This window comes from Squalius cephalus (genome assembly GCF_949319135.1).
Source record: "Squalius cephalus genome assembly, chromosome: 4".
Lineage (NCBI taxonomy): Eukaryota > Metazoa > Chordata > Actinopteri > Cypriniformes > Leuciscidae > Squalius > Squalius cephalus.
The window spans coordinates 41,535,699-41,554,663 of NC_137125.1; the positions used below are offsets into that span (position 1 = coordinate 41,535,699).

The 18,965-nt window shown below is 34.5% G+C and overlaps 1 protein-coding gene across 1 annotated transcript; it reads left to right on the forward strand.

The window, feature by feature from the left end:
- The first annotated feature begins 221 nt into the window (after positions 1–221).
- On the forward strand, positions 222–17,573 carry cradd (CARD and death domain containing adaptor protein). Its single transcript, XM_079868936.1, has 2 exons — positions 222–781; positions 14,675–17,573. Exons 1-2 carry the CDS (start codon positions 466–468, stop codon positions 14,968–14,970), a joined length of 612 nt encoding a protein of 203 aa, XP_079725062.1. The 5' UTR covers positions 222–465; the 3' UTR covers positions 14,971–17,573.
- The last annotated feature ends 1,392 nt before the right edge of the window (positions 17,574–18,965 follow it).

Here is an 18,965-nt window from a genome sequence, read left to right on the forward strand (position 1 = left end):
GAGGGTCTGGTTGGCAGTGTCTGGGTCTGAAAAGGTTGAAAACAGCTGTATTATGTTAGGTTAAAATACAGCTTGTCAGGTTATTTTGGTTTGTGATCTTAATTTCTGCACAATTAATAGCCTAGTAATTTGCATAGACAGTATGGTAATTTGTGTGGAAATGTACACAAATGTGGTAACAAGAAAGGTGCCTAAAATGAGTTCCTCCAGCACCTCGTTTCCAGCCGGTAGAAATAAATGCGACACACGACGCGGAAATGTGTTCAATAGCGCAAAGTTGTGATATTTCTGTGATACACACACACAAACATTACTTTATGTGCATTTGCCAACATTTATTGATAGGTTAACGAGGATTCATCGCTATTTCCCCTGCTGTTGTAGCAATGTCTTTATAGTTAAGTCAGTTGTTGTGGTTAACATTCAGCATAGGTCGGGCTTTTAACTGGGTCATCGGGTTCAAATATGGACCCAAAACACAAAAAACTGCTCCGATCTCAACGGCTTTTTTTGGCCGAGGAGCTTTTAGTGGACGACATGATCATACAGTATTTATACCAAGAGGATATATTAACGGAGAGTCATTTAGAGGAGATTGAGTCTGAGCCGTCTAATAGGAAAAAGACGTTAAAGCTGCTGGATGTTCTGCCCACTCGCGGCTCGCGCGCCTTCTATCACTTTACACAGTCATTAGAGAAAGATTTCCCCTGGATCAAAGACAAATTACTGCGACTGTGTGCGGAACACACCGAGTCTGAGTCTCCTCCTCCGCCGTTCACAGGTGAGTCCTGCCTGTGTTTATGTAGACTTGCGCTATATTGTTTGAGCTAAATCTCACAGAACAACAATGACAGTAAATAAATACATAAAATGAAAATAAATAGCGCGCGCGTGTGTACAGGTTCATCCTACAACACGAACCAAATGTCCCAAGACATTGAGGACATGTCTTCTCATCACATGTGTGTGAGAGCACAGCTACTGTAATAAATTAATACTATTGTAACAATTTTAAATAGAATAGATTTAAAATGTAATGTAATGTAATTTATATGTATATAGCCTACAGTACCATACCAAAAGTTTGGAAAAATTACTATTTACTTACTATTTAGCATTTACTTGATCAAAAATAAAGAAAAAAACAGTAATATTATGAAATATTATTATAATTTAAATAACGTTTTTCTATTTAAATATATATTAAAATATAGTTAAAATATTTTCTCTGGAGTATAAATACTCCAGGCTTCAGTCACATGATCCTTCAGAAATCATTCTAACATGCTGAGTTGATACTCAGCTATTATCAGTGTTGGAAAGAGTTGTGCTGCTTAATATATATATATATATATATATATATATATATATATATATATATATATATATATATATATATATATATATATATAAATAAATAAATAAATAAATAAATAAATAAATAAATAAATATTATTATTATTATTATTATATATTTTTTTTTACTATGATACTTTTTTTTCAGAAAAAAAAACAGGAAACAAAACAGCATATATGTCAAATAGAAATATTTTCTAACAATACTCTACTATCACTTATTATCAATTTAGCATGTCCTCGCTGAATAAAAGTATTAATTTCTTTAAAAAAAGAGAAAATACTGACTCTAAACTTTTGAACTGTATATATTGTTACAAAATATTTCTATTTTAAATGAATGCTGTTTTGTTTCCTGTTTATTTTTTTTATTTTTTTTACTCATCCTGAAAAAAGTATCAAAGGTTATAAAATAATATTAAGCAGCACAACTGTTTCCAACAGTGATAATAAATCAGCTTATAGAATGATTTTTGAAGGATCATGTGACACTGAAGACTGGATTATGGCAGATGAAAATTCAACATTCAGCTTTGTATCACAGAAATAAAATATATTTTAAAGTAAATAAAATAGAAAACCATAATTTTAAACATTAATAATATTTCACAATATTAGTGGGTTTTATTTTCTGTATTTTTTATCAAATAAATGCAGGCTTGAAAAGCATAAGAGACACAAAATCTCATCTCAGCACTTTTGATGAATGGCTACGCTATTTTTAATTTTGTCATTTCATCTGAATATCAACATATGTGAGATTTAGTCAGTCTAGTCCAGTCCAGTCCAGTTTTGAGGTTAATTGATCTAATTTTATGTCTCTGGAAAATAGTGACATTGTATTATGTTGAATGTCAAAGTTTTTTTCTGTTTATTTGTTAATGAGGGATTTGTCAACTAAATTGTCAAAATAAATTTGAGTTTAGTATTTTACATTAATCACACTTATAAAAAAATATAAATGTTAATAAGAATCATATCTAACGTATTTGACATTCTGTAAAAGTATAATCTTACCCCATAGGGGCCATCTTACCTCTCTTTTAATATTTGACAGTTTGTGCTATAACATCTAAATTACCATATGTTTCTATTATTTCTAGGGGTGTAACGATACCCTAATTTCACGATTCGATGCATATCACGATACTGAACTCACGATACGATATTATTGCGATACTCCAAGACATATAATAAAAGGTTAAGAAAAAATGTACTGTTGATTAAATGCTAAATTTGATATTGTGGGTGTAAATGGATAGGCTTGGACAGTGGTGACACCAGAATAAATATATTCATGATTCTGAACCTGAAAATACAGAATTATTTTAGATGAATATGCTTGCACTCTGTCACTGGCTAGATATATTTAAAATAATATAGGCCACTTTTTACTGGTAACATAAGACTTATAGCATAAGCATTATCAGGACCCTAATATTCCCCCATTATAATACATTATATTCAACATAATATATTGTAGTTTAATGTAGTACTGACTCTGAAAACTTACATTTTTTCTCACAGGGTAATTTTTATTTTGGGTGAACTATCCACGATACATATTGTTGCATTTTTGTATTGCGATATATTGTGACAAGATATATTGTTACACCCCTAATTATTTCCTATAATGGCATATTGGCTGATGCATCATCATGTTGTATAGTTTGTAATATAATTATATGGTTTATAGCTATTTTACTAATATGCAACATAAAATATATAATACAAATCAATTAATAATTAAATATGTAAAAAGAATATATATATATATATATATATATATATATATATATATACATACATACATTCTATAACATTATTCTACTCCATTTTAGATTGATATATCTATCTGTTCCCTCACACTCCCTCACTGTTTCACCTTATTTCAATCTCTGACTCATTGAACCAATCATCCTTTAATTGAGATGAGGTTATGAAAGAGGTCAAGCCAGTGTATCTGTCCAGAGGGTTAAATAAAATATGGTTTAATTGCCCTTATCTAATCACTCCTAACCTCAAACCCAGTTACCAATTCTAGCAGAGAACCTATAACAAATGCATTTAAAGCATAGCGGATTTCCATATGATTTAAAAGCCAATGTGTCTGCATATAGCCTACATTCTGTGAAATGCATTATTTACATCCACACCATTGTTTCAGCTGCACAGATGTTTAAGGAAACAAAAGTTCTCACTGTGTGCTTATATATATTTCAGCTGCTGTTTTGCTGAAAGACAGCTTATTATGTGCTTTCTGTTGTTTTCCCATGAGAGAACAGAACACCCACTAACAACCCCACGTTCACGCTCCGCATCTCCCATTTTTAGTCATACAGTCAAACTAAATCCCAGAACACCTCTGAAAACCCCCCAACCCCTTCCCTTCTAGAAAAACAAGACGAAAAAGAAAAACAGAGGGAGAGCGAGGTATAAAAAAGAAAAAAAGAGCTGAAGTTGTGTTTTGAGTCAGGCCAGATTGGTGCGCTGCCTGGTTTTCCATGAAAGCTGCATTAATTCCTGGCACTAGCGCTGCGGCCCAGCACTCTCGCTGAGCATCCTCCTTTCTAGGAAAAATATAATCAAAGCCGTTTGTTGGCTGCTCTCCCTCTCTCTCCCGTCTGCAGTTGCTGAGCTGAAGATTTTATTGACTTACTGTGGTTCAGATGGTAATATATTGGGGGATGGGGTCGGGGAGGGAGAAAGCATAAAAGAAACAGGGGAAAAAAAGAAGCGTGCTTGTAGATTTCTAGGAAGTCGAGGACAAGCGCTACTCCGAGCAAACATTCTTCACACTTAAGTACTCGCTTTAATTTAAAGATCTTCTTAGCTTAATATGATTGATTGTCAGAGGCCAGACACAAACAATTGTGGCGCTTTGTTTTTCCTTCCCCGCTTTTATGTTCGTCCGCTGCTCAAATTATTAATATTCATGTCGCTATGAATTTGGATCTTAACAGCAATGATGTCATTCGGTTGGCATGGGAACGTGTTTTTCATTCAACTTGCTTTTATCTTCCGTCGTTGTGACGGGCGCTGAATCTGCAGTGTCACGAACACATTAATAAAGGAGACGCATGCACAATCCTTATCATCTTATTACCTACTTTTGAATGGAAATCAGTCAAGTGGGGACATGATATCCTCATTTGTCAAGTCCATTTGCACACCTGCGGGTCATGCGCATTTGCATGTTTATTTATGAGATGCTCGCTTTAAGGAAAACTATGCAAATTGTACCTTAAGCCTTCACTTACGGGTTCTGGGAATCGTCGTACCTGAAGCTGTAAGGTTCCGAATTTGAAGTTGTTTACGAGGTCGAAATGTTCTGTGGCGGGCCTTTAGACAAATTTACCCCAACTGACTTCCATTATGGCTTAAAGGAGAACTCCGGTCAGTTTTAACATTGAGCTCATTTTTTTGTAAATTTGGAGTGCTGTCAGTACAGAGAACAACGACAAAAATCGGTGTTGCCTACACCGTGTTATCCTCTTTTTAAAATTTGCACCCTGTTGACTTCAATGGGGCAAGTTTTAAACCTGCTTTTAGCCTCTTAACATCCTTGATGTGTCATTACAAGTGCCCAGCCATGTGAGTGATTCCTTTAGAGTTAACACGGGTGAATCTGACTGCAGTAGATGTGAAATATATGAATAAAAGTGATAATAATTCAGCCAGCGCTCATACCTGTATTTATTTCCTGTTTTCGGTCGAAGTCCTCAGTAGTCGATTGTCGAGTTCGCGCAGTTAGTTAGTTACCTATGATCACGCGCGTGAACTCGACAATCGACTACTTTTAAAAAGAGGATAACATGGTGTAGGCAACACCGATTTTTGTCGTTGTTCTCTGTACTGACAGCACTCCAAATTTACAAAAAAATGAGCTCAATGTTAAAATTGACCGGAGTTCTCCTTTAATTTAGCATGTTCAGATTTCCCTGTGACTGCTAGTTATAGAGTTATTGTGGAAGTTTTCCTGTCTAAACTGGCTTGTATGAGACCTTGATCATGAGGAGGTGATGAAAACCAAGCAGACTTAGATTATATGAACAGGTCATAATTTTTTAGAAGTCCGTTAATGGTGAAAGCATTTAAGCAAGTTAATCAATAATGGCATGCGAGATACCCCAGTTGTATTCCTAGTCGACTAAGCCGGACTTCTCCTCGTCCGACACTTTTAATAATTTGCTTTTTGAAACAAGCCAACACAGTGCTGTTCACTTGTTTTTGTTGGAACGTCACATCGATTCTCCTCCTCTGCTCCCTCCACCCATTTTCAGGAACATTGGCTTGCGGAGAGTCTTCCTGTCAGAATGTGGAAGCGGCTGCATCGCTTGGCCGTTCCAGCTGGCCTCTACACTCGGATGTGCACAGCCAGTTTAGCCACACAAGAGCGCCGTCCATGTGCCCAAAGGCAAGGCTTAGGCTACAGATGGGGTCTGTTAAACACAATTAATAGTTCTTAGATTTATGGTCCGCCGTTACATTTTGAGCCACTTCATAACACAAAACCATCTGTCTCGAATTGAAGAGCAAATCTTTTACAGTTCGGAAACAGAGAGATTTTGTGTCTGTCTTTGTTTACATGGAGCCGGATTAATGACTTGAACTGATTGTGTCAGTCATCTGAAGAATAACCAACCACAATATGTACTTTTGTGCTGGCACAGTCACTTCAGATTTGTAATTTCCCTTCCCGTCTTTTCACTGACCTCACCACAAAATATTATACAGTTTATTTTTTGCAGCATTTTTATTGTCAAAAAGAAATATAACATTTATTTATAAACTTTTCTTTTCTTCAATCTTTTCTTAAAAAGTTAATAACTTTTAACTTACAAATTGCAAATTTCGCGATTAATCGCATCCAAAATAAAAGTTTGTTTTACATAATATATGTGTGTGTATGGAGTATAATTATTTTCTATATATAAATACACACACATGCATGTATATATTTAAGAAATATTTGCATGTATATACTGTGTATATATATTTATATTATATATAATTTATATTATATATAAATATTTTACATATAAATAACACATTTTTCTTAAATATATATATGCATGTGTGTGTATTTATATATCGAAAATAATTATACTCCATACACACACATATATTATGTAAACACAAACTTTTATTTTGGATGCGATTAATCGTTTGACAGTCCTAATATATATATATGTGTGTGTGTGTGTGTGTGTGTGTGTGTGTGTGTGTGTGTGTGTGTGTGTGTGTGTGTGTGTGTGTGTGTGTGTTTAATTAGCATTAATAGCTCTGGTCTGATAGTTGTTCAGTGTTTAGTATCAACTCAAGTGTTAATTCCATTTGTCTTCTTTGCGTGTACACATAAGCCACATATTTTTGACCGGAAATTTCCATTTGAAAGAGGTGTAATCTTATCTTTCAGTCTGCATTTCTTTCAGTTTAGAGCACATCCAGTTATCTAACGGTAATTCCTTCCTGGAGAAGCAGAATTGTGGTCATAAGTAAAGGAATGTTGTGGAACATTTGAACCCTGATAAAAAGTGGAATGTACTAAAATCACATTTATGAAAAAGAAGCCAATCACATCAAACTCACTCATATCACATCAATCACAACAAACTCAGATATTAAAATAGTGAGTAATTTACATTGTTAAGACACAATGTTTTTGTTAACATGCTCAAGTGACCCAATTCCAATTTTTTCATCCCATGTGGCATAGGCCTCATTCATATGTCGAAATAAATCTGATATTAATTGGATATGTGCATTTGCGTCTGCCATGTAAGCGGACAGATTAGATATTCCCCCGTTAATGCGAGTCGTACATCATTAAAAAAGCGACCGGGCGAATCACGTCAACTCAGGTGGACCACGATCACATGACTTTTCATTGTGCAGGCTCTCCTCTCTCCTCTCCTCCTTAATGCATTTACTGACCTTTAAAGATGGTGCGGAAAGTAAAAGCTTGTATTATCCTTCGTCTTTGTCTATTTTTACTTCCTTTTTGGCCTATGCTTTTCTGGTCAGTACATCTACCTTGTTTTTTTTGCCAAGTGTATATGTAAATGCAGATATCAGATATGGGTTACTTTTACAAGATGTAAGCTGGTCATCAAAAAAATCAGATAAAGTCAACAAATCGTAATTGGGAATCAAGACCTGCAGTGTAAATGCAGCGTATATGTCCTCAGTGAACCCTCCTGAAACAGGAACATTACTGTCACATTGTGATGGTATCCTGCTGGTTTATGTTAGGTTAGATGTTAAATAATTATTATATAAACCAAAAATTGGTTTATATTGTATACTTATTTAGGCTATAAGCTCTATTTTTTAACATCAGATAAACAAGCCTTGTCCTGTGACGTCAAGCTTGTTGAAAAGCAGGGTTTTTTTTTTGTGAGATTTCCTGGAATTTTCCGGAGATATGGCACAGCTTGCTGTTCCCTAGATGCCATGTGTGGGTGGTTCACTATCACCCTGCCCAAAATGAACTAATTTACTTTTCCTAGAGAGAGAGATAGAATTTGAATTTTAACAAAACTTTATTTTACCTTTCTTAAAAGGTCAACAATAAAATGACAAAAAAAAAAAAACTATTTAAAAATACAAACATTATGCAAGTTTCTCTGAAAAAGACAACTGTTCACCCATAATAGTACATCATTTTCCATCAAAACCTTCTATATTATCCATAAAACTATAATATTTATATTCTAAAAATAATCTAGCTCTGACAATGCCTTTAAAAAACACAAGAGCATCAATATAATTGTTATTTTCAATTTTCTTTGTTCGTGTTGCATAAATTTCCATTTTAGCTTGACCCAATAGAAAATTCAAAAATTGTACATTTCTTGTTTTTTCCAAATTTCATTCCTAAAATAAAACAAACATCTGAAAACAACTCTTCAATGGAATAATTTAATCTTCAATGGAATAACTTTAAAAAAATCCAGTAAAGGAATTAATCGTTCACATCTGAGGAAACAATGAAAAATTGTTTCTCTACAATTACAAAAAGGACATTTATCAATAACTTCAGAATTAAAAATGGACACAAAAGCGTTAACAGCGATAATCTCCATTGAATATTTCCAACCCCTTTGGTCAATGGTGGCTTATAAATGACTAAATATTTTCTCCAAGGTGTATCTAACCTATTTTTAAGTTTTTCTTTATTCAATATTTTAACACAAAGTATAAACACTTTTTCCTCCAATAGAATTAAAAACAGTAAAACGAACATCATTTTTAAAAATCCAAGATAACACCTGAAAGTCCTCTTCATCAATTTTCAGTCTTACACCCATGCTCGGAAAAAAATCAGCACGATCAGGTGTTTCACAACCTTTCGTCCAATTCTTTAGCCGCAATTTTTCTTCTTCTGTTAATGAATCTCGAAAACTTTGTAGGATCTGTCCAACTTTCCGGACCGAATGAACACCAAGTCCTGTCGCCACAGCATCCACATTGTCCAATTCTGAGCCTGCTAATAATGCCAGATGTTTTACTGTAACAACTTTAGCTTTGATGAAGGCATCATCCATGCCTGGAGTTTTGACCCATAAACAATTGGTGTTTCTAATAGCCAATATAAAGAGGATTTTTGTGTGAAAAGTTTTCTGCATTCTAGATAGTCCCAAGCTTTAAAAACACTTAAATAAAAAGGAAGAATTCCTCTCACATTTAAAACATTGCTTGCTGTCCAAAAGAAAAACAGTTTGTTTCAATCCTAAATTTCCAACTTGCATTAGAATACGCCCAGTTAATACTCGCCATGATGTTTCTAGGTTACCATATAAAAACTTTTGCACAAATTGTATTCTAAAAGCAGCTTTTTGGCTAAATGTATCAAAATTTGTATGGAGCTAAACTTGCTTAGCCAGCTACCCATCGAGTTGTGTGTGTCATCATCTTACTCAAACATTGGAGTGTCCGTGCTCAACTAAGGCAGAGGCGGCATCTATGCCGGTGAACCGAACAATGGTGTAATGATTCAGTTCGACTCCCAAGACAAGACGATGCTCACCCGACTGGCCAATAGGAACGTGGCCCCGCCCATAACACAATTTTCACAGCAAAAGCAAAATCCTGACACAAGAGCAAGAAATTGCATCGAGAGCAAAGAAAAGTGTTTTGAGAGAAACACTTTTTTTTTTTAGAGAAAATGTTTTCACACTGATAGCAACAAATATTTGAGTTTTTTTCAAAGTATTTTGAGATTTTTTTTTTTTTTCAGAAATAATTAAAAAAATGTCAAATTTATATTTTGTTATGTTCTATGAGAAAATACTTTCTCTCAAAACTTTTTTTAGTCTCAAATATTATTATTTTTTTCTATTGGTATGAAAACCTTTTCTCTCCAATATACTTTTTTCTCTCATGAAATGCTTTTTTGCTATCAGTGTGATAACTTTTTCTCTCAAAAACTTTTTTTTCTCTCTCAGATCATTTATTTTCTCGCATGTAATAAAGACACAATTCTAGCTCCATAAATTTGACCTCCAAACTCTTTTGAAAGATATAAAACACTCTGTGGTAGTGCATTTTTTTCTCAGAAGAAATCAACCATTCTTTGATCTTTCATTAATAAACCAATTGGAGGTTCTAAAATTGCTAATTTATGTCATAATGCAGAAGCTATCAAATTATTGACAATTAATATTCTACCTCTGTAAGACATGTGGACGAAGCCATCTCCATTTTTTTTATCTTCCTTCGACCATTTCTAAAATCCCCTCCCAATTTTTCTTTTCCATACAATTATTTCCTAAATAAACAGCTAAATACTTAAAACCTCCATTACTCCAACTTAGACCACCTGGTATTTGGGGCTTTTCTTCCCTCCAATCTCCTACTAATAAACCAGAACTCTTTTCCCAATTGACTTTAGCAGATGATATATTACCAATATCATGTACTATTGAGGTTATTTTATTTATACCATCTTGATTTTTAATAAAAACCACAACATCATCTGCATAAGCTGATGTATACACAGGTGCAAACTCATCAGCAATTTTAAGCCCAATTAAATCATTGTGAAATCTGTTCAATAAAGGTTCGATAGCTAATTTATACATGCCCAATAATGAGCAACCTTGTCTTATCCCCCTTTTCACCTTAAAATAGGCACTTAAGCCACCATTGACCTTTAATACACTTTCAATACCTCCATAAAGAATATTAACCATATTCAGAAAACCTGAAGAAAAATTAAAAGCCTCCATTGTGCTCCATAAATATTTGTGCTCCACACGATCGAAAGCCGTCTCTTGATCCATTGAAAACAATACAAATTTAAAACCAAACAAATTAGGAGTAAATCCCTTATAAAAGATATGTTATCAAAAATTGATCTACACCGGAAATACAATAGGACTGATCATTAATGTGTATCACATACTCCATTGCCTTCTTTAACCTATTTGCCAAAGCTTTAGAGAGAGCCTTGTAATCAGCACAGGTCTCCAGTTAGCTATATTTCTCAAATCCCATTTTTTTGGTAGCAACGTCAAAACTGCACTTCTGCAGCTCACTGGGAGCTGCTCTTTGGCAAAGCTCTCATAAAGACTGCTAACATATCTGAACCCATTATGCTCCAAAAAGTTGTATAGAACTCAATGGGGATTCCATCGATTCCTGGAGCTTTACCATTGGCTACTCATCACTGCTGAGTACAGTTCAGGCAATAACAATGGTTGCTCAAGTTTAGTATTTATTTCAGCGGGTACTTTCGGAAGACCTTCAAAAAAACTTCTGTGCAATATTAAGATCTTCTTGATACTCAGAGACATATAGATTTGAATAAAAATCAACAGCTCCCTTACAAATTTTTGAGGGTTCTGTCAAATCGTTCCCATTATCGTCCCGTAAGGAATTAATTTATCTGCTTTGGCCATTCTTTTGTTGAAGACACACAAAAAAAATGGTGCATCCATCTCGTTCAAATTCTGAAAGCGAGATCTCACTAATGCTCCTTTCCCTTTGATTCCCAGCAGATCTGTTTAAACATCTTTTTTCTTTTTAACAGATTGAAAATGACTTTGATCGTGAGTGGAGTTGTTAAATTTTTTGGAGAGGTGCACCTCAGGGTAGGCCGAAGGGTACGCGTGCTACACACAGCCTAAGACGTAGCTACTTCGTGTGTTTGACGCAGAATTATAAATTGGGCTTTAATCTCATGCCGCCGGGTGAGCTGTTCAAACCTCATTCCCTCCTTCACTCGCACATGCAGAGAAAGAGAGAGAGAGAGAGAGACATTGAGAGACACTCACACACACACACATATACTCGCTCACATCTATGTGTTTTTATTGCCTTCAAAAAAGCCCAAAACATATTCCTAATCCTTCAAATTTACAGCATCCTCTCACTGGGATGTTGAATTAATTTGGTAAACACTTGCAGCTGTTAAACATGCACTCACAGACACTTTTTAAAATGGAAAGGCTATACTGTACATTTACACTTGTCTCCATAAGCTCTCTTCAGCCTAAAGATGCTGTAACTGTCCCCTCAGATACATTCTTAAAGTGTACGATCTGTTCCCTCCAGCAGCCTGGAGTTAAGCGTCCACATGTACGCACGGAAATTGCATCTGGAATGCTCCATCCTATAAAAAAGAAGCAATTCTCAGAAAAGTTAAGCATTTCGCCGAAACCCAGGCAATGTTCTTTACAGAGCACCCTCTCTTTCTTTCTTTCTTTCTTTCTTTCTTTCTTTCTTTCTTTCTTTCTTTCTTTCTTTCTTTCTTTCTTTCTTTCTTTCTTTCTTTCACAATAATTTATTCATTTTACATTAATATTACTTATTCATTTTTCATTTTCATTATTCATTTTGATTGCCATTGTTATTTTTTCTTTTGTTTTAATCAACTTTAATTTTGTGCTATACATTTTCTATTATTATGCTATAACATGAGTGACTATTAAATTGTGTTTTGCACTTTTAAAATCATGTTTAGTGTGAGTTACAGAGGCTGACACTCAATTGCACACATAAACTAAATGTGACCACGATTTACGGTCAAATGAGTCTTATGAGTCAGATCTTTTAATGAAACCGTTAAAAAGAATCCTTCACTGAATTAACTAATTTAATCTGTTTTAGTGGATTAGTACTTGAAGATCGTGAAAGTAAAATCAGTATCATTACTAATTTACTACTCATTGTACATATGTGTGCTTCATTTTTTATTCATCTTTATATTTTTGTATTACTTTTATTGTATTTATTGTCTATATATTTTAGAATATATTGAAAAAAATGAATGCTAATATATAAAAATATTAACATTTTAAGACATATTTTAATAAAAAAAACATTAAAGCACACACACACACACACACACACACACACACACTGATCACTGTTTTGACAGATTACAGATTGATTTTTTTACATTCACTCCCAATGTCTTTTCTACACTTTCTTCTTCTCTGGCTGTCTCATTGTTTCCTTCTTTTCTTTTCTATACCCCCATGTGCCATTAATCAGATAAAGTATTGCCACAGACATTTTATGGACCCCCCCCCCCCCCCCCCCCCAATGCACTCCCTGCATGAAATCCTCTTTGTGGTGATTGTCGGGGCACCTCAACACACTAATCTTCTTTGTCTCTGGGGTCTAGAAGCTTTAAAACCGTGAAGAACTTCCGGAAAGTGTCCAAATCCATGACAGAATTACTACACTTGGATATATGCCCTGGAAGTGTATCTTTTCTCCTCTGTTTAAAGCTGAAGTGTGCCATTTCTGCACCTATTAGTGTCACAAAGTGGCATTGCAAAAATAATGACTGTTTTCATACATGTTTGGCGAACAATCTTTAGATTTTTCTGAGAAGTAAACAAAGCAAACACATTATAGAAGAAAATGATGAAATGTCCATTGCAGGAGTGTTAGATTCCACTCAGAACAGAAGATACTAAAGATGTGGATGTCCTGCCCTAGATATAGCCTAGAAAGTTGTTATTCTCATGGCCCGGTGTGGCCACTCCTGTCTCTTGACGACAGAAATCAATGGACGTCCTTGATTTTGTGAAGAATTTGTGAAGCTCAAAACAAACTCTCAAAACGACCTTTGCTCCATTCATCCCCACTGCTCAAATAAAACACATCTCTATTCTCTTCGCACGAAAACAATGACGTGTCTTTATTGCGCATGGGCGGAAAGAAAAGATTGGATGTTGATGTCGCCTCCTTGAAATTGATTTTGATGGATTAAACATGTTTTCCTAGTCATTCTCTTCTAATATAATTCAAATGATGTTTACGTTTTCAATAGGCCTATTTCTAAGGCTTTTTCTGTTTGTAAATCGGTTTTGGCTTACTGATGCTTCATAAATATGAGACTAATGGCTGCTGGATTATTGTCATTGTCATATTTTATTCAGCAGTATGAACTTTTTCAGTCAGGGTCATGGTACAGTTTCAAATAAATTATTCAAATAAATATGCTCACATCATATGAGAGATGCTGTTTTCTCACCCATCCGCCGCCAGGGTTTCTGAGGTCAAAATTACACATACAAAAAGTAACTGGCTTGACTAAGAAAAAAGTTTATATAATAATATATTATTGATAGTGATATTTTTAAATTACAATGTCATGTTAATAATAATAATTTATTATTGTTGTAAAAAACATAATATTTAAGAAATATACCCCAGCATGATTGTTCATTCCAAAAAAAAAAAAATATGTGTGTGTGTGTGCATATATATATATATATATATATATATATATATATATATATATATATATATATATATATATATATATATATATATATATATATATATATATAATACACTTTATATTTATTAATTATACTTTTATTTAAAATGTTGAAAAAATATTTTTCAAATCTTTAGCATGTTGTCAAATGAGCAACAGGTCAGTAATTACACTTAAGTCTCAAACATACAGTATAAGTTTTAGACTAATTTGTCAGTCTTTTTCATTGATTCTTTAAAAAGAATCAGTTCAAAAGAGTCATTTGTTTGTGAATTGGATTACACTGGTCATACTGTATGTCTGTATGTCAACCAGAAAGGACTATGTCAAAAGAACCATTAACAGAACCGAACGTCACGAAAATAAGTCACTTACAAAAAATAGAACCGGTTCTGAATGCGAAACAAATGCCCTATTTCCCTTACAGTATTCGTTTTTTTTTTTTTTGTTGTTGCTGTAATTATGTCAATAAATGCAATGAGATTTGCTTGTGTAACACAGATCACAATGTGTGACTTACTGTATTTACTTACTGTGTGACTTACTGAAAATCATTGGTTGTTTCTTTGTTTTCAGTTCAGTGTGGTGTACCTGACCACATCCTTTCGACTGTTCCAACCATGCTGCATCTGAACCAACTGGCCGCTCGTCTGGGTTCGGAGTGGAAGTCTGTGGTGCTGGACCTGGGCCTGTCCTCTGCGGATCTGTACCGGTGCTGTGCTGACCACCCCTTCGCGGTTCAGAGTCAGGTGCTCGCGGGACTGGTGATGTGGACGCAGAGGGACGGAAGAGAAGCCACAGTGGGGCGGCTGCTCCAGAGCCTGCAGGCCGCAGACGTCCCGCCATCTGTCCTCCAACAGGTGTTTGTGTGATGTCATGGATCCTGTTTTTCTGGACTTCACCAAACTGCTCTTGAGCTGTGGAAAACACACGACAGACACTAAAGGAAGAGAGACAGACGGTGTTCTTGTGACATTTATATTTTGTTAAGGAATATACTGAAAATCCATCATGCATCTAGAGACAGTCTCTACAATTTTTTTTTTAATTGATCATGTCATATTTTTTTTATATGTATGCCTATTAATATTAAAGTTATCATCTTTTAAAGGGGGGGTGAAATGCTCATTTTCACTCAATCTCCTGTTAATCTTGAGTACCTATAGAGTAATATTGCATCCTTCATATCTCCAAAAAGTATTTTGTTTTATTAAATTTTTAACATAAAGATAGGCTGTACCGAGTCTTTCCGGAAAAACCCGAGCGGCTGGGGGCGGGCCGTGTGGGCGAAGCTTAGCTGTGCTAACGCGCCAAGCTAGTGACAACACACAGAGACATTTGTTCAACAAACAGTTTTACTCACCGTCCGGTTCCAACGCACGACCGCGAACCTTTATCATTGTGACTGCTCGATCCTTAAGCATTAGACGATCTGCAAATCCGTAGATCTGGGCTTTGTTTATAAAACAATCATCGTCGAAATGCAGGGAACAACAGTCTTACACAACTCCGTTTATGCTCAGGAAAACAAACTCCATCCACGGGTTCCTTAACGCTGGGTTCTTTGGGAATCTGTGCAGGGTTGTCTTGCCCTGGCAACCAAAAACACACTTCTTTGGTGACATTGACTTCCCAAAAGCCGGGCAGGGCGCTTTGATGGCGAACTGCTTTCACTCTCTTGCTCTGGTCTACGAGTGCGCGCGCGGCCGCGATCTTACCGGAGAAGTGCCCTTAGGACCCGTATAAGGAAATTCCGCCCTATCTTACGTAAGACAGAGCCATACTCGAAAAAACTTTCCGAAACTTGTGACAAACCGGAAGGAGTATTTTTGGAACAAAAATACTCCTTCAAACGTACAACTTAGTTTTTGAAACTTTGTCCATGTTTAGCATGGGAATCCAACTCTTTACCAGTGTAAAAAACTCAGTATGCATGAAATAGCATTTCACCCCCCCTTTAAAGTTATGCTTCCAAAATGGCACAGAAATTACCCACTTCACCCCAAAAATCCTTCACACATTTTGCATTTTTCTTTATGGAAATATTGCCTTGCTACCTCAAATGGTAACCCAGAAGTCAACATTTTGCAGCAGTTGTACAATAATTTCAGTTGTTTATTCATGAGAAAAACACTGTTTTATGATGTTTTGGTGAACAGTGTGTCCTGTGCAGATAACATCTGTCCTTGATGAGGTAGGATGAGTTTATGCAACTTTATCCAATCTTTATTTGAAACTATTTACCAGCTGCTTGTTGATACATGTGATGTACTTTTCATTTCTCATTCAGAAACAGGTTGCTCTGCCCACTGCTTCCTCCCAGTTATAACACTTTAAACGTTAACAATTTATATTATGATAAGGGAACGATAAGGGAACAACTAAAGTAACCTTTTGATTTGATTGATTTGATTTAACTTTATCGTCCTTAAAGGCGATTCTTTATGTAGACAGCAGTATACATACACATAGCAACACAACACACAAAAAATAACACACATTTATAATAAATAATTTAAAAACCTAATTGCAGCAGTTATAAAGGAATTCTTATATCTATTTTATTTGCACAAGGGGAGTTTAAGTCTCCGAAGGAAGCAGTTGAAGTTCAGTACATCAGAAAGGACTAACTAGCCCTTCCTAGTCACCCTATCTTGCTGCACATTGTAACTATACTAATCAACTTCCTCCTATTCTTGACATGAAGATTGCCATACCAACAAATAATGGAAAAACTTAAGACAGATACAATAAAACATGTATAAAACATTTTCATAAAGGAAGCATCCATATTAAAAGTTCGAAGTTTCCTTAGAAAATACGCTGAAGAACTTTTCTTCTAATAATATCAGTGTTTGCCTCGAATTTTAGTTTATCATCAAATACTGTCCCTAAATATGTATACTGTTTGACCACTTCTACCTGATGTCCCTTTATGACAGAAGGCAACACGGGTACAGAGCTCTTCTTACGGAAATCAGTGGACATCTCTTTTGTTTTAGAAGCATTAATATTTAAAAATGAAGCATCACGCCATTGAATAAAATGATCTACCACATGACTCAAACTCAGTGAGGAGAGACACAATCACAGTCATCTGCAAATTTAACAATGTGTCTCCCATTAAAAATACTCTGATAGTAATCAGTGTATAAAGAAAACAAAAGAGGGGACAAAACACAACCCTGTGGGGTACCAGTTGAAGACAACAATGCATTAGACAACACGTCATTGACACGTACTCTTTGGGATCTATTAGTTTAAAAATCCACCAACAAACACACAATGTTTAAGTCTAAATGAAAATGATTAATCAGTTTCTTTGCCAAAATATGAGGCTGAACACAATTAAAAGCAGAGGAAAAATCAATAATAAAAAAAAAACGTTCATGATTTTTTTGTGCCTTCCAAATGTCTTAAAATCATATTTAGAACCTTTAAAAAGGTTCAATAAAAATAAATAAAGATATATGTAAACCGGATGTAGAAAGAATAATGCTTGGTAATCATTTTATTACTAAAAAATAGTAACATATGTATATGTAAATATTGTAATTTTTTTTAGAAATAAAAAAGATATATATTTAAAATGATGCTTCCAAAATGGCACAGAAATTACCCACTTCACCCATAAATACATTTTTTGCATAGTTTTTTTATGCAAATATTGCCTTGCTTCTACCTCCAATGGTAACCTAGAAGTCAAAATTTTGCAACAGTTGTACAATAATTTAGGTTGTTTATTCATGAGAAAAACACTGTTTTATAATGTCTATTACAATATAAACATTATATATATATATATATATATATATATATATATATATATATATATATATTTTTTTTTTTTTTTTTTTTTTTTTTTTAAATGCAAAATGGATCTGTAGTTTATGTACACGGGTAACATTGACTTTTTATATCAGTATATTTATAGTTTTTAAATCTATATTTCTTATTATAATTTTTATTATACCATGGTCTGTCTGAATACTCGATCCTGATTGGCTGGAACAGGGCTGCAGTACAGTGACACTCTTCTCACGCCACACGTCCATTTTCTCATGCTGTAAAAAAAAAACATGGAAGCAAAGAGGACACTGACACCGACAGACAAGACAGTGCAGGTTACTTTTGATATAAAACAAAGTCTCAGCTTTCAAATTCTGTCAATTTTATTACGAAATTCAAAAAATACATATTGTTTTGACGCTCTTAAATGTGACGTAACAGATCGCTGTAGCGCCTCAGTTCAAGCGGCACATGAACTGATCTTCTCTTCCTCATTATTACTACTAGCTAACAGTGAGTAAATAAACACGAATGAACATTAGAAGGTATGTTGAAAGATACAGTACAACTTACCGAAATGTATCATGTCTCATGTAATTGACCAATCAGTGTTTCAAAACCCCGGAAATAGGTCAATAAAACAGCTGGAGAACAATGTCACATAAGTTAGTTTTACAAAGCCATTTGCTATAACGTTAGCATGTTAGTTAGCTAGAAATTTAGCTAGAAAATTAACTATAGAGAGGAGTATTTCGCTAAATATATGCACTATTTATAATATTTTTTACTTGTCATTAAAAATAATAATAATTAATTCTATTAATTTGAGTTGTTAATTTTAACCTTCAATAAATAGCAGCTGACAGGGCTCCATGTATGTTTGCAGCATTAATTGAGATTATTTTCCTTTTTAACATGTAGATACTGTAGCTGCCATTTATCCAAATGAATCGATATTGAATCAAGATCGGAATCAAATCAAATTGTAATCGTGGAATTTGTATACAATCAGTAGCCTACCAGTCATTGTACCATCCATGTAAATATTGTAACACGTTGTCACAAAAAAACAAAAAAA